General features: G+C 50.9%; 1 protein-coding gene across 2 annotated transcripts; it reads right to left on the bottom strand.

The window, feature by feature from the left end:
• Positions 1-1,036: 1,036 nt before the first annotated feature.
• On the bottom strand, positions 1,037-10,228 carry Optc (opticin). 2 transcript variants are annotated; one of them, XM_085688217.2, is made up of 6 exons: positions 8,565-10,228; positions 7,343-7,463; positions 5,748-5,906; positions 4,846-5,048; positions 1,900-1,995; positions 1,037-1,553 (listed from the first exon to the last, which is right to left on the bottom strand). In XM_085688217.2, the coding sequence occupies exons 1-6, from the start codon at positions 8,976-8,978 to the stop codon at positions 1,383-1,385; spliced, it is 1,164 nt and encodes a 387-aa protein (XP_085544343.2). In that variant the 5' UTR covers positions 8,979-10,228; the 3' UTR covers positions 1,037-1,382. The 2 variants fall into 2 exon arrangements, with proteins under 2 accessions (XP_085544343.2, XP_085544345.2); XM_085688219.2 differs by having other exon boundaries at positions 1,447-1,642.
• Between the last annotated feature and the right edge of the window lie 2,196 nt (positions 10,229-12,424).

The raw sequence follows: 12,424 nt of genomic DNA, 5'->3' as shown, positions 1-12,424 counted from the left end.
TATGCTTGTAATCCCAGCAGTGAGGAGGCTGAGGCAGGAGGATGACAAACTCAGGGCCGTAACACGGGAGGTTGGTTCTCTCTCTTCCCCCTCCATTCAACAAAGAAGTTGGCTGATCAGATGCTCTTTTCATTCCCTCAGCGCCCCAGGCCCCGCCCAGGATCCAAAGCCTGTAGGTAATCCCTCTATTTATTTATTTATCTTTGCACAACGCTGCCCTCTGCTGGTTGCATATGGAGGCGCTATTAGAAAGGATGGCAATCTGGGGCCCGAAATCAGGAGGCTTGAGGCAGAGCCAGGGAAGAGGTGAGCCCCAGCCAGAGGGCTGGCAGGTGAGAAGCCAGGTCAGTTTTCCCTCCTTGGGGATGATTCCCTCCAACTAGAACAGGAGAACCTAGGAAAAGCAGGAAACAAAGGGTTGGTACCGAAGGGACTGTACTCCCTGGTCACTGCGGGTGTAGGGTCAGGAGGACTAGTTTTAAACATAGTTCTTTGTCCTCGGTGGTGTGCTGGCAAAAAATTCAACAGTTAAATCTCAGTACACACAGAGAGACAGACGTAAGCAGACACATAGGCACGCACAGATACACTCACATAGACTCTCTCTCTCTCATACACACACACACACACACACACACACACACACACACACACACGATTTACAACATCCATAGATTTCCATGGTGTAAATCCCCCACTACAGTCAGTTTCAAACTGCCAACACCAATGAGTCAGGAAGGTCGTTCTATAACACTCTGTTACCTGGAATGTCTACCACAAAGCTACCAGGGACACAAGGTAGGTAAACTCATTGGGAGCTGGCAAATTTTGAGTGTTCGTTCCAGTCATATTCAGCATAATATTACAGCATAACTGTGAGGTTATATAATTTAATTTTTCATAATGACTGTGTTTGACAACTGAACTGCAAAATTCTGGAAAACGTAATTATCAACCTTGCTGGCCTACCCGTCAGCTAAGAGGAGGCTCCAGCACACCGGTGTTTCCTCTCTCCCACCCTCCCCTCCCAGCCTGCTTCTGTCCCTCTGGCGCCTCCTCTTCCTCCTCTTTCTTTCATGGCTCTCCTGGAATTCTGTGGGAAGACACGGATGGAGAGCGTGGAAAAGATCTCTGCTGCAGCTCTCCTCTGAGTCAGGAGCCATAAGGTGTAAGGAAAGAGGAGGGAGAAAAGCAAATTCGGTGGCTGGAGGCTCTCTCTCTCTCTCTCATCTGTGTGTGTGTGTGTGTGTTGTGAAATCTTGCGACTGCGGCTCACAGGCTGCCTGACACTTGGACTACAGATCACTACTTAGCTGCAGGGAGCTAGCTCTCTATCAGTGAGCCTATGAGCACTGCACCTGGGAAGAGAGGGCCGTTGGCATCTAGGTAAAGCGGCCCACAGGAAGCCTTGGCAGGCAGAAATAGGCCTCGGGGAAAAGGCTTAGATTGATCGGGTTCCTGTCCAGGCGGATGTCTTCCAGCTGCCGTCGCTTGGGGCTGTGTTCCCTGGGGTCACAGAAGGTGTCTCTTTCCATGGTCTTGATCATGTTGTTCTGGAAGGAACAGCATACGCTGAAGGCTCACAACAGCTGGAGAAACTGAGGCAGGTAGAGCTGAGACTTTACACGGGGAGAAGAGGATGCTTGTGGAGAGTGAAGAGAGAGAGGGAATTAGAAAAGATGGGAGAAGGAGGGGGCCCTAAGGGGATAAGAAGAAGAGGGTAAATTGAGGGCACAAAGCAGGTGGAATACGGACGTGTACAGGAAGGAAATGCTTCACAAGGAGAGGAGACCAGCATTCATACAGGCCACGCTCGTCCTCGCTGTCCTGAATTCCCCGGGCATCTGTCTTCCACCCTGCTCACTCTCTTTGACCCTTGGTCTGATCAAGGCTCCTCACCTGCAGGTGCAGGGAGCGCAGGCTCAGAGGCAAAGGCCCAGGGATGGAATCCAGCAGGTTGTCTGCCAGGTAGAGAAACTGAAGCTTCTCCAGGGCCTGTGGGGACACAAAGTGTAGGAGACTGGTGAGTCCTGTCAGGCTCTGGTCATGCAGTGGTGCCCCAGGAGGCCAGCGTCAGGTTGTCGCACTTGTGGGGTGGGGTTGTCCCTGCCTATCTGTCTGCCTGTCTGTCTCCCCTTCCTCTCCAGTATCTTACTCTGTACCTCAGGCTAGCCTAGAATTCTCTATGTAGCCCAGGCTGGCCTCAGTCTTGTGGTCCTCCTAATTCATCCTTCCGAGGCCTACAGATGCTGGTTCTTTAAGGAGCTTACAGATACCAATCCCATTTGGACGCCAAAAGAAAGCTGCTGTCGTTGAGTTCTGGCAGTTGGGGAGCATTAAGGAGCTGTTAGTGCTGGCTGGGAGGAGCAGATAAAGGCAGGAACAGGTAGAAGGAAGGACCAGGGGACATTTCAGCTCAGTCTCAGCTACTCTGCCCCCAGTGAAGTCTTCCAAATGCTCCACTCAGAACGACTATGGGGAACAAGCTCAGAGGATGGCAGAATGGAATCCAAGGCACACAGGCACATGGAGCATGTGAGTGTTTCAGCACTTGCAGAATCAGGGAAGGCCAATCAGATAGGGACTCGGGGAAAGAGCTCAGCCCGCAGCGGGTTGGGAGAACTGGGAGGTATAAGCTACCACTTCACGGAGAATCCACTACCTACATTTAGCTATCCTGTTATCTCTGCAAATGCCGTGCTCAATCCTGCAGTAGCGGTGTCAAGTGGACATTATCACCCTCGTTCTATAAATGAGGAAACAAGAGCAGAGGTGACTCACTCAATGAGCTCAGGTCCTTTGGCTCCAAAGCCCCTGCCTTTTCTGGACCAGGAAAATAGGCCCGAGTGAAGGCAGAGAAGCACCTCCTAATATGGAAGCAGTCAGGATGTCTCTGAAGACTGGAGCAGTCAGGGACCTCCCTGGACAGACAATCCCAGTATTTGCTGCATGGCCAAGAAAACCAGTGTCTGCAGGGCTTGCATCACATCCGCCAGTGGCACGAATACTGCTCTCTGTACCCTCTGCAGGCCCCCAACCCACAGCATCCTGGGAGAGGACCAGTGAAAGAGCAGCACCCAGCTCTCGGTGAGCACGGTGATATGTATCCCGGTTATGGCAGACTCAGGAAGCTGAGGGAGGGGATAATGAGTTTGAGGGTATCCCGGACTACAAAGCAAGACCCTTGTCTGTGAATATACATTATGCATATAAAACATAATATATAGTAGCATATATAAATGGTTATATATACTGCCCTTTTTACCTTCTCTATTTGATGCTTCTACATATGACTCTTGGTAAAAAGGAGCCTGTCACAGTCGAGCATTGCTAAAGGACAGGGGTGAGTTCTGAGAAATGTGTCCTTGTGAAATTACTGGGCTGTGAAGTTACTAGATGACTCATTCTTAGGGGCCACCCATAGTCCAGTATCGACAGAGATGTTGTCATGGTTGAACTGTATTGAGAGAGACAGAGGCTGTACATGAGATACCAGGCTGTGAAGGCCCTTCCTAGTCCTGCAGCCAGCATGCTGGGTGGTGTGTCAGCTTTGCCACCCTCTCCTTGGCGTCCTGGGCTCTTACCAGCCTGTTCCTTGGGCAGTTACACAGGACCATATTTGTGTCAAATGACTTAACACTTTCCACCGAATATGTTCAGTAACCCATCAAATTGTGTCTCGAGAATCTGACCATAGAGAGACAATGAGCAGTTACTTGGTGGTAGATTTCAAAACTGTTAAGATGGTATGTAGAAGATGGAGTCAGGGTCAACACTACAGACAAACTGGGGTTCTCAAGAACAGAATGGGTGAGCAGGTCTGGGGTGAACAGGTCTGGAGTGAATAGGTCTGGTGTGAACAGGTCTGAGGGTGACCAGGTCTTGGGTGTGCAGGTCTGGTGTGAGCAGATTTGGTGTGAACAGGTCTGGTGTGATCAGGTTCGGTGTGAGCAGGTCTGGTGTTAACATCTCTGGTGTGAACATCTCTGGAGTGAGCAGGTCTGGGTGAATAGGTCTGGTACAAAGAAAGCGAGTGAAACAGATGCACAGAAAAAGGCCAGCACTACAGTGGTATCCTCACAGAGGCACGGGAGAGTTGCTGGTATTGATTTCCTGTGTTCTCTCCCCACCAACAGTATCCTGGGACCTGATAGCACTGTGTTTCCCATTCACACAGGCTACAGAGGCTACCATGATGGCATAATGTAAAAACACTCTTTTCTGGAGAAGAATGTTTAATAAGCCATAAATGATGTGGGAGTCCCCTCTGTGTGCTGTGATTACCATTAATGAATAAAGAAACTGCTTTGGACCTATAGCAAGGCAGAACTTAGCTAGGCAGGGGAAAGCTAGGCTGAATACTGGGAGAAAGAAGGGCAGAGTCAGAGAGAAGCCATGGATACACCAGAGACAGATGCTGGGGGATCTTTAGCCTGCAAGCCACTGTCACATGGCGATGCACATATTAATAGAAATGGTTTAAATTAAGATGTAAGAGTTAGCCAATAAGAAGTTAGAGCTAATGAGCCAAGCAGTGATTTAATTAATACAGTTTCTATGTGATTATTTTGGGTCTAAGCTAGCTGGGCAGCCTGGAACCAACAAGCAGACCTTCTCCAACACATAAATAGAAAAAAAAAGAAAAAAATTGGGAATTGATTTTTAGGCCCAAGATCAGGGTTGAGCATGAATTGCTATGAGGTCAGGGTACATGGTAGGGTGGGTGTTGTGTGGTGGATGCTGTGTTCTGTGGTACATGGTAGGGTGGGTGTTGTGTGGTGGATGCTGTGTTCTGTGGTACATGGTAGGGTGGGTGTTGTGTGGTGGACTAAGGTCCTGACTCACCACGAAGGCGTCAGGCTGTATCCCCGAGCTCTGCAGCCGATTCAGGCGCACATCCAGGAGCTCGATGCCGTTGGGCAGCACAGGCAGAGCTGCCAGCTGGTTCTCTGAGAGGATCAGATCCTGCAGGGCAGGCAGCAGGCAGAAGGCGTCGTTGTGGATGGAGGAGATGGAGCTGCTGGAGAGGTCAATCCTCTTGAGTTTTGCTGAAGGATGTTGGGAGAGAACGAAGGCTGAAACTGGAACAGACATCTCTCCTGGCCCAGGCGGGATGTGTTTGCCTCCATGCCTTGCTCCATCCTTCCCAAGTGAGTTCTAACTAGCTGCCGCCTGCATCAGGTCCAGACCACGAGAAACAAGGCTAAATCACCTCATTCCTAGACAGCTTCTTCCAGAGCTTTGGTTCTATGGTAGTTACCCATCTTAAAAGGGCCCCACCCCTGCCTCAAAAGAACTAACAAGTTCAAGTTCAGGAACTGCATGCAACCCTCCCCAACCCAACTTACTCTACATGGAGGATGCTGAGGACCTGAAAGGCTACTAGCAATGAAAGTCCAGGCCGCCCACCTCAAACAGGGAATGTGGTAAGAAGCAAAATAAAGAAACAGCAAACAGCTCTTTGGATAGCATCAGGGCCACAGAGAGGAGGTGCAGGGAGGTCTAGCCCAGAGTCTCTAACAGGTACGGCTTCTGGAACATCCTGGAAATGTTGCCTTGAGCACAATATACCTTCCCTTTCTGTGCCCCAGTTCCTTCGTGAGAAGAACTGGCTACTTCCAGCACTTTAAACTCTATGGGATTTAGAAGGATCAGAGCGCCTGTCCCTTTGACAGCCTGTGAGCTCATATCTGTGTCCTGGCTGCCCTCTCTACCTTGCCACGACCTTTTCCCAAAGTATAACTCACTCAGCCCTTTGAAGTCTCTGGCCTGGATGTGGCTGATGTGGTTGAAGCGGGCGTACAGGTAGGTGGTCATCTGGGGAAGGGGAGGAATGTTCTTGAGGTCTGCATCATCACAGTACACGGAAGAGCCAAGGCACACACAGACCAGGCAGGTAGGCAGGCCTGGCCAGACAGAAGACAGAACAGAAGGGCTTGAGCCTCTGTGGGCAGTGGTCTTTGCTTTAGCGGATTCCTAAGCCATGAGCACATGTGGCTTTTAGATTACCTCTGTTTTTTTTTTTTGCCCAGAACCACTTAGCACAAGGCACCGAGACAAGACTCACAGGTTCTCTCAGCCTGTCACTCAACCCTGGCCTAAAAGAGGGCTCACCTCACTACCACCCAGTGCAAGTCCCAATGGTGCTTTCACCAGACTCCAAACCTTTATAGGTTCCCCTGAGTTAAAGTGACTATTTCTAGGACCTCTGCCTGTCTCTTTCTCAGAGGATCCTTCTTTAGTGCCAAAAGGTACAGTGTAGATGAAATAAAAAAAAAAGCCAGAGTGATATGGAATAGCCACGGGTTGCTGCCTCTGTCTCAGGAAGAAGAGGAACTGACTATGCTGTACATGGCTCTAGGAAGAAGAGCAGAGCCAAGTGGGAATGGACAGTGCCTGCCGAGCATCCATTCCCTCTTGGGATGTTGTCAGCATCCTGATTTTCTAGTGGGAAGCATCCCTCCCCTGTTCTCCGCCCCTGGTGCTCTCTCTGCACAGAGCGGTCAAGAGATTCAGACAGCTGAACAATGCTTAGTGTCACTTGCTGTCACAAGTCACAGAGCTTACTGAGAAAGAGGCTTGTACCCAAAAGGCATCGGAAGAAAGTTCACAGCCCAGAGATGAAGCAGCAAGAGGGATCAGCAGGGGCAAGGGACAGAGGTCCTGTGCCCTTATCCCAAGGCTGAGAAAGGCAGGTCTAGCTGAGATCCTTCATGGCCTCTTCAAGGCTGAGTTTGGGGCTGTAAGAGTTCCTGGACTCCCCAGGGAACACCTCAGCCTATCTCAGTACCCCAGGTCCATGCTGGACAAACATGTGTCCCAGTGTTTGACCCCCAGCAGAGTCGGGGATGCTGCACCCCGGGCCCAGAAAGGCACTGGGGGAGGGGCTGCTAACAAAGGTGACTTCATACTGAAGTCGGTGTCACCGCTTCATTTGCTCCCATGCCAAGTGACAGCCGCAGTTATTTCTTCTCCTTTCCAGGCATTTAATCATCTCTAATCTAATTACCACTCAAACTGCTCCCCAAGTGATGCTGTTAATTAAGGTAGGGTGGATTTGATAGGGTGTAGGAGTTCCTGCTTGCTTTGCCTCCCACTCAATTTGTGCATAATATTTATGCAGAAGTATCAGGGACAGACAGCCACTCCCCTTTATGGCGGTGGTGTTTGTTTTCACCATGGCAACCTCCCCTTCTTTTCCTGCTGGCAGAGGCTCACCCAGACCCAGGACCCCCTGGCCTTAGCCCTCACCATACTCCACTTTAGAACTGCCCAGTGCCAGCTTGAGGTTCCTCGGTCGGTGATCTATGTATACCGTGACCTTCGGATTGCGTGCACTTACCCTGACTGCTCTGGGTGTTCAGTAGGCCAGTGGTGGTAGGCTTGGTCATGGTGAGGTTTGGAGCCACAGTGCTCTGGGAGGGACTGGTTCTTGTTGGGAGAGTTAGGCTGTCCACTTTAGCCTGGAGACACAGCACAAAGCGTATCATAGTCAGTCTATGTCTGAGAAGGACTTAGCTGTGGCCTCTGGAAACCTCAGAGACCGAGTTGAAACATGCGGATTAAGAGGAGGGAGAGAGAGCAGAGAGAGCAAGGAAGGGATCTTGGAGATCATGGCATCTAATACCATATACAAATGAGGAAACTGAGGTCAAGAGAGGGGAGGGCAAGGGTCAGGTACCCAGAAGGCCCCAACACAGAGCTGCAGTCTGGACCTCTGGCTCATCCAGGCGGGTACTCCTGTCCTTTCTGCATTGTTCAGGTCAGCCCTAACCCTTTTCTCTACCCCAATCTTCATCACATCACAATGGACAGAGGCTTCTGGGCTCATGTGCCATGCTGCACAGGTCAGTCCTTGCATAGGACAGGGGAGAACTTCAGACTGGAAGACAGACTACGAATTGACAAGCTAGCATTTCCCTTTTTTGGGGGTGGAGAGAACATGAAGACACAGTTGACCTTTACTCCATGACATGGCTCCTGATCCTATCTGACCACATGGGGAGGTATGTATGAGGTCTCCTGCTGGGGGAGGTCCTACCGAGTGTGCCACATGGACTACGACTTTGGAGGTTAGTGTCCTCTTTTTCATAGCCTGTAAGTGACAAGTTCCTAAGGAGGAACAAGAATTTGTACCTTGTGCCTGGGAAGACAGCACTGTTGGAAAATGCTTTCCTTGGAGATTAGGGCACACATTTGATTCCCCACACCCTCGTGTGTTTATTTTGCCAGGATCTGGGTTAATGCTCATAATCTCAGTGCTGGGGAGGATTGCTGGCCAGCCAGCCTAGCTCACTTGACAAGCTCCAGGCCAGGGAGAGATTCTGTCTTAAAACACGACGGACGGTTCCAGAGGAGCAACATTTAAGGCCGTCTGTCCTTTGGCTTCCTGTACATGGGCACACATGCATGTGTACCTGCACATATATGAATGAACACACGCATCCACAAAGAATTTGCATCGTATAGAGAAAGAGTTGAAGGCTCAAGAGATTTGTATCATAGGGCAGGTGGAAAGGGAGCTGGCTCTAATCAGGGAATCCAAGTCAGCTGTGTCCTTTCACCTCAGGGGTCTGGTCCCCATAGTCGGCAGGTTCCTCATAGCTGCTCAGGTCAATGACGTCACTGTAGTCCTCCAGGCTCAGGGCATAGTTCCCCACATGCAGAAATGCATAAGTGTCACCTTCCTCGGGGCTCTGCTCTTCTCTCTTCCTCTCCCCTGGGAGAGAAGCTGTCCCTGCCTCATGCAGCACCAGGGTCAGCAGACCCAGGAAAGCCAGGAGCCTCATGGGGTCCTGGGGAGAAATAGAAGTGGAAATGGCTGAATCCCACTGATATCCATCTTGTGGGTAGGTGGTAGAAGGGTCGGTATCTGAGGTCTCTAGTGCTCCGTGGGAATAGCCCACAAAGTCACCCGACCTCCGACCGGCATGCTTGCTCACTCTTGCCTTCCCACACAACCTCCTCAGAAGGTTCATCTTAAAGGCCAGGCTGTGTCTGGCGGTATCTTTAGCCACCACTCACTGCAGCTCACAGTGCGGCCATCAGTCTCTCAGGCTCCCACTGACAGCTTCCCCAGGCTTACTCATCTCACCACAGACATGCTTAGAAAATCCTCTGTCCACTGGACACTGGACACTGTGTCACTGGACACACTTGCACATTTGCACAGATACTCTCCAGTAAACAACCACATATTCAGAACAAACTCTTCGTCAAAAAACAAATCAAAGCAAAAAACTAGCTTTGGAGAAACAACACTAAAGAGACTTTTGTTTCCTTCGGCTTTTGTTTTTGTGACAGGGTCTCGCGTACCCTAGATTGGCCTCAAGTTTGCTATGTAGTGGAGAAGGACCTTGGACTTCTAATCCTCCTGCCTCCAACTCCCAAGTGCTGGGATTACAGGTGTGCACCATCACGCCTGGTGTATGAGATGCATGTTAGGTAAGCTTCGCTAACAAGGCCCTCTCCCTAGGCCTTCTTGTGGTTGGTCTAAGGTCACTCATTCATGCAGTCCACTTAAACATTCAGGGGGTATCTACTGAGTTGCAGTCTCTGAACTTGCCTCCAGAGGTGTAAAATTGAATAAGGCTCCACCCATATTAGGAGCAACCAGTTAACTTGGAGACAAATCTTATAATTGACATACAACGTAAAAGAAGGACGTTAGCTGATAAAACAGACTTAGAAATGGAACTTTTTAGAAACATATTATAGAAACTGGAGAGTCTGTGTGTGGTTGTCCCCACGTGGTTGTCTGTGAGTGTTTTCCATCATGAAAGCTGGGTAGCTATCTATGTACATATTTCTGTCCATATGTGTGTGCATATGAGCACAAACGTCTGCGCAGTTCACTCATCTGTGCACACAGGGGGAGGGCTGTGAGCGCTACAAACATTGAAAATGCCTGTACCATTGTAGCCAGCATGTGTCGGGCTGCATAGGCCTCCTAAAGCCACAGCACAGGTTTTCTTTACTTCAGCTGCACTGAGCGCTAAGTCCCCATCATCAGCAAAAGGTAGTAACTCTGTTCCCTACCCCCACTCCAACCAAAATATATGCTTTTAAAAACAATTCCCAAGGCAGTTTATTGACCATCCACAGCTTCTTTGACTGGAGTCTTGGACGCTTCATCCTTCCTGCCCAGTCCCTGCCCAGTCCCTGCCCCAGCCCTAGCCCCTTTAATTTGCACATCAATACGCGTGAGGCCTCCAGCCTTGGACCTTACCTTTCTTACCTTTAGATGCTTTGGGATGCGTCTGGCCCTACAGCTTCCAGAGAGATAAAGGCTGTGTTGGGGAGGATGACTGCCCGTCTCACTAGGGGACAACTAGACACGCCCTCATCTATTGGCCAGAGGGAGGACAAGGAGTCAGCCCAGGGAGTCATGTGTCTAATTAGATTTCCCATTCTTTGAGATGTCCTGCTGTTTTCTTTCCCTTTTCCTCAGGGGGTCCCTAATCTGAATTCTTCACTTAATGAGCAGGAATTCTTTGTACACACACACACATACACACACACACACACACACACACACACACACCCTCCACACCACCTTCTTCTTTGGGGATGGTCAGTCAGATTAGGAGTTTTCCTAAACTAAGAAGCTAAACTGAAGTTATCTGTAGGGATGAAGTTTTCTGCTCCCCCCACCCCCAGGGATGATGACAGTTGACTTTATAGATGGAATGCAAAGAGACAAGAGTCTGGCTTGGGGCACCCCAACCAGCCCTACCCTGAGAGCACTGGGATTCATATTAAGCAGAATCACCAAGAAAGGTTTTAGGGCTTAGGCGATGCAAAGGGAAACAGGAAATGGGGTAGACTTTGAAGACCAACTTCAAGTTCACAGACGGTAGTCACCAAGTACAAGACAGAAAGTTCTCTACTCCTGACAGAAGAAAGGACAAGGCTTTGGTTTACAAACACCCAAGACACTGTGCCATTGTGCATGGCCTCTAGTCTAGAACCTAACCCCCATCCCCACCGCCACTTCCCAATGGTCCCATCTTTCCTTGGGATATGCCCCAGATATCCCTAGAGGAGGGCAGGAGCTGGAGAATGCCATCCTGATCCTGCTGTCCAGCTTCTTCACTGATTCTCCTCAGTTCCCTCCTCTTCTTGGGTCACACCCTGAATCCCAGCTGGGAGGCCCCCTGAAGATCATCTATTCAAACTCCTTACTGTGGAGGAAACAGAGGGCCAACGAGGGGAAGTAGCTGGTCCAAGGCCAGGACCACATTTTGACTCTTCTGAGTTCACAAGGCTCACCTTCTTTCAACCTCATCCCAGGAACGCTGAGAACAATGTGACTCTGTGCCCTCAGAACAGATGGCCTTGGCAAAAACCTATGCCCGGCTTGAGATGCCAGGTGAGTGGGCACACCTCATAGCCAGACCCTGAGGAGGCCTCAGCTGGTGTGGGAAGGGGTTTTTGGCAACCCAAGAGGCCACCTGCGGGAACAAGGCTGTTTTGTCTCGGAGATTCCCCCATCTGGGGAATGATAGCTTTCAGAAGCTTGGCTGTGTGGAGGGAGTTAAGACTCCCACGCCAGGAGGACGCCCTCGAAGCAGATGGCACGTTTGGCCGGCCCTACTCCTCCATTCTTTTCTTCCAGAGACCCTCGGTCCCTACAGATAGCCCAGAGCGTGTTCCCCTCCCACCTCCACGCTATTTGTCTCTGCAAGGAAGGTAGATGAGACGATTCATTCATTCACCCTGCCACCTGCTCGCACCCTTCTCCCCACTCTCGGCGACACACCCCCTCCAAACTCCCGCCGTCCGTCACCCCCCTCCCCGTCGTCCCACCTCTTCCCCGAGCATCCGCCCCCGCACTTCTAGGCGGGCGCAGCCAGCCCTGCCCCGCGCATGCGCCGGCTCCCACGCGCTTTTCCCCAACCCCATCCGCCGAGGAAAACTCTGCGTTGCAGGCTTTCATCCTACACTTTCTCCCAGCTTCTATTCCCGCCTTCGCAAGCTTGCGGTTGTTCCCATGGATTTCGGGGGCGTTGGTGGATAGGAACGTGGACCTGTGTGGGAAGCGGCGCGCGGGTGGGCGGGCTCTGTCCCTGATCTGCGAGTCTGGCGAGCTCTGCCCTTTAGGAGAGGCACGAGGCATGCTGATGGAACAGAGGCAACAGGCCATGTGAACAATAGTGCGACCAACTGGCCCTCCAGCTGCCCTGCTGTGGGCGTTGGGGTGGGGGGGAGTTGCAGAACGTTCAGGGACCTGCCTGCCTTTTGGTAGTCTCTGCTAAGACTGAGAACCACTACCCACCCCGACACAAGCTAGACCCCAACCCAGCTAGCTACCTTTTTGTTTACGCGCTTTTCCTCCAAAGCATGTACTTTCTCCATCTCTTATCTGGCAAAACTAGATCCCTTAGACCCTGCTCACGTGAGACTTCCCAGGCAGAGAGTAGGT

This window comes from Myodes glareolus, chromosome 5 (assembly GCF_982192425.1).
Source record: "Myodes glareolus chromosome 5, mMyoGla1.1, whole genome shotgun sequence".
Lineage (NCBI taxonomy): Eukaryota > Metazoa > Chordata > Mammalia > Rodentia > Cricetidae > Myodes > Myodes glareolus.
This window is presented reverse-complemented; position numbering and strand designations above follow the sequence as displayed.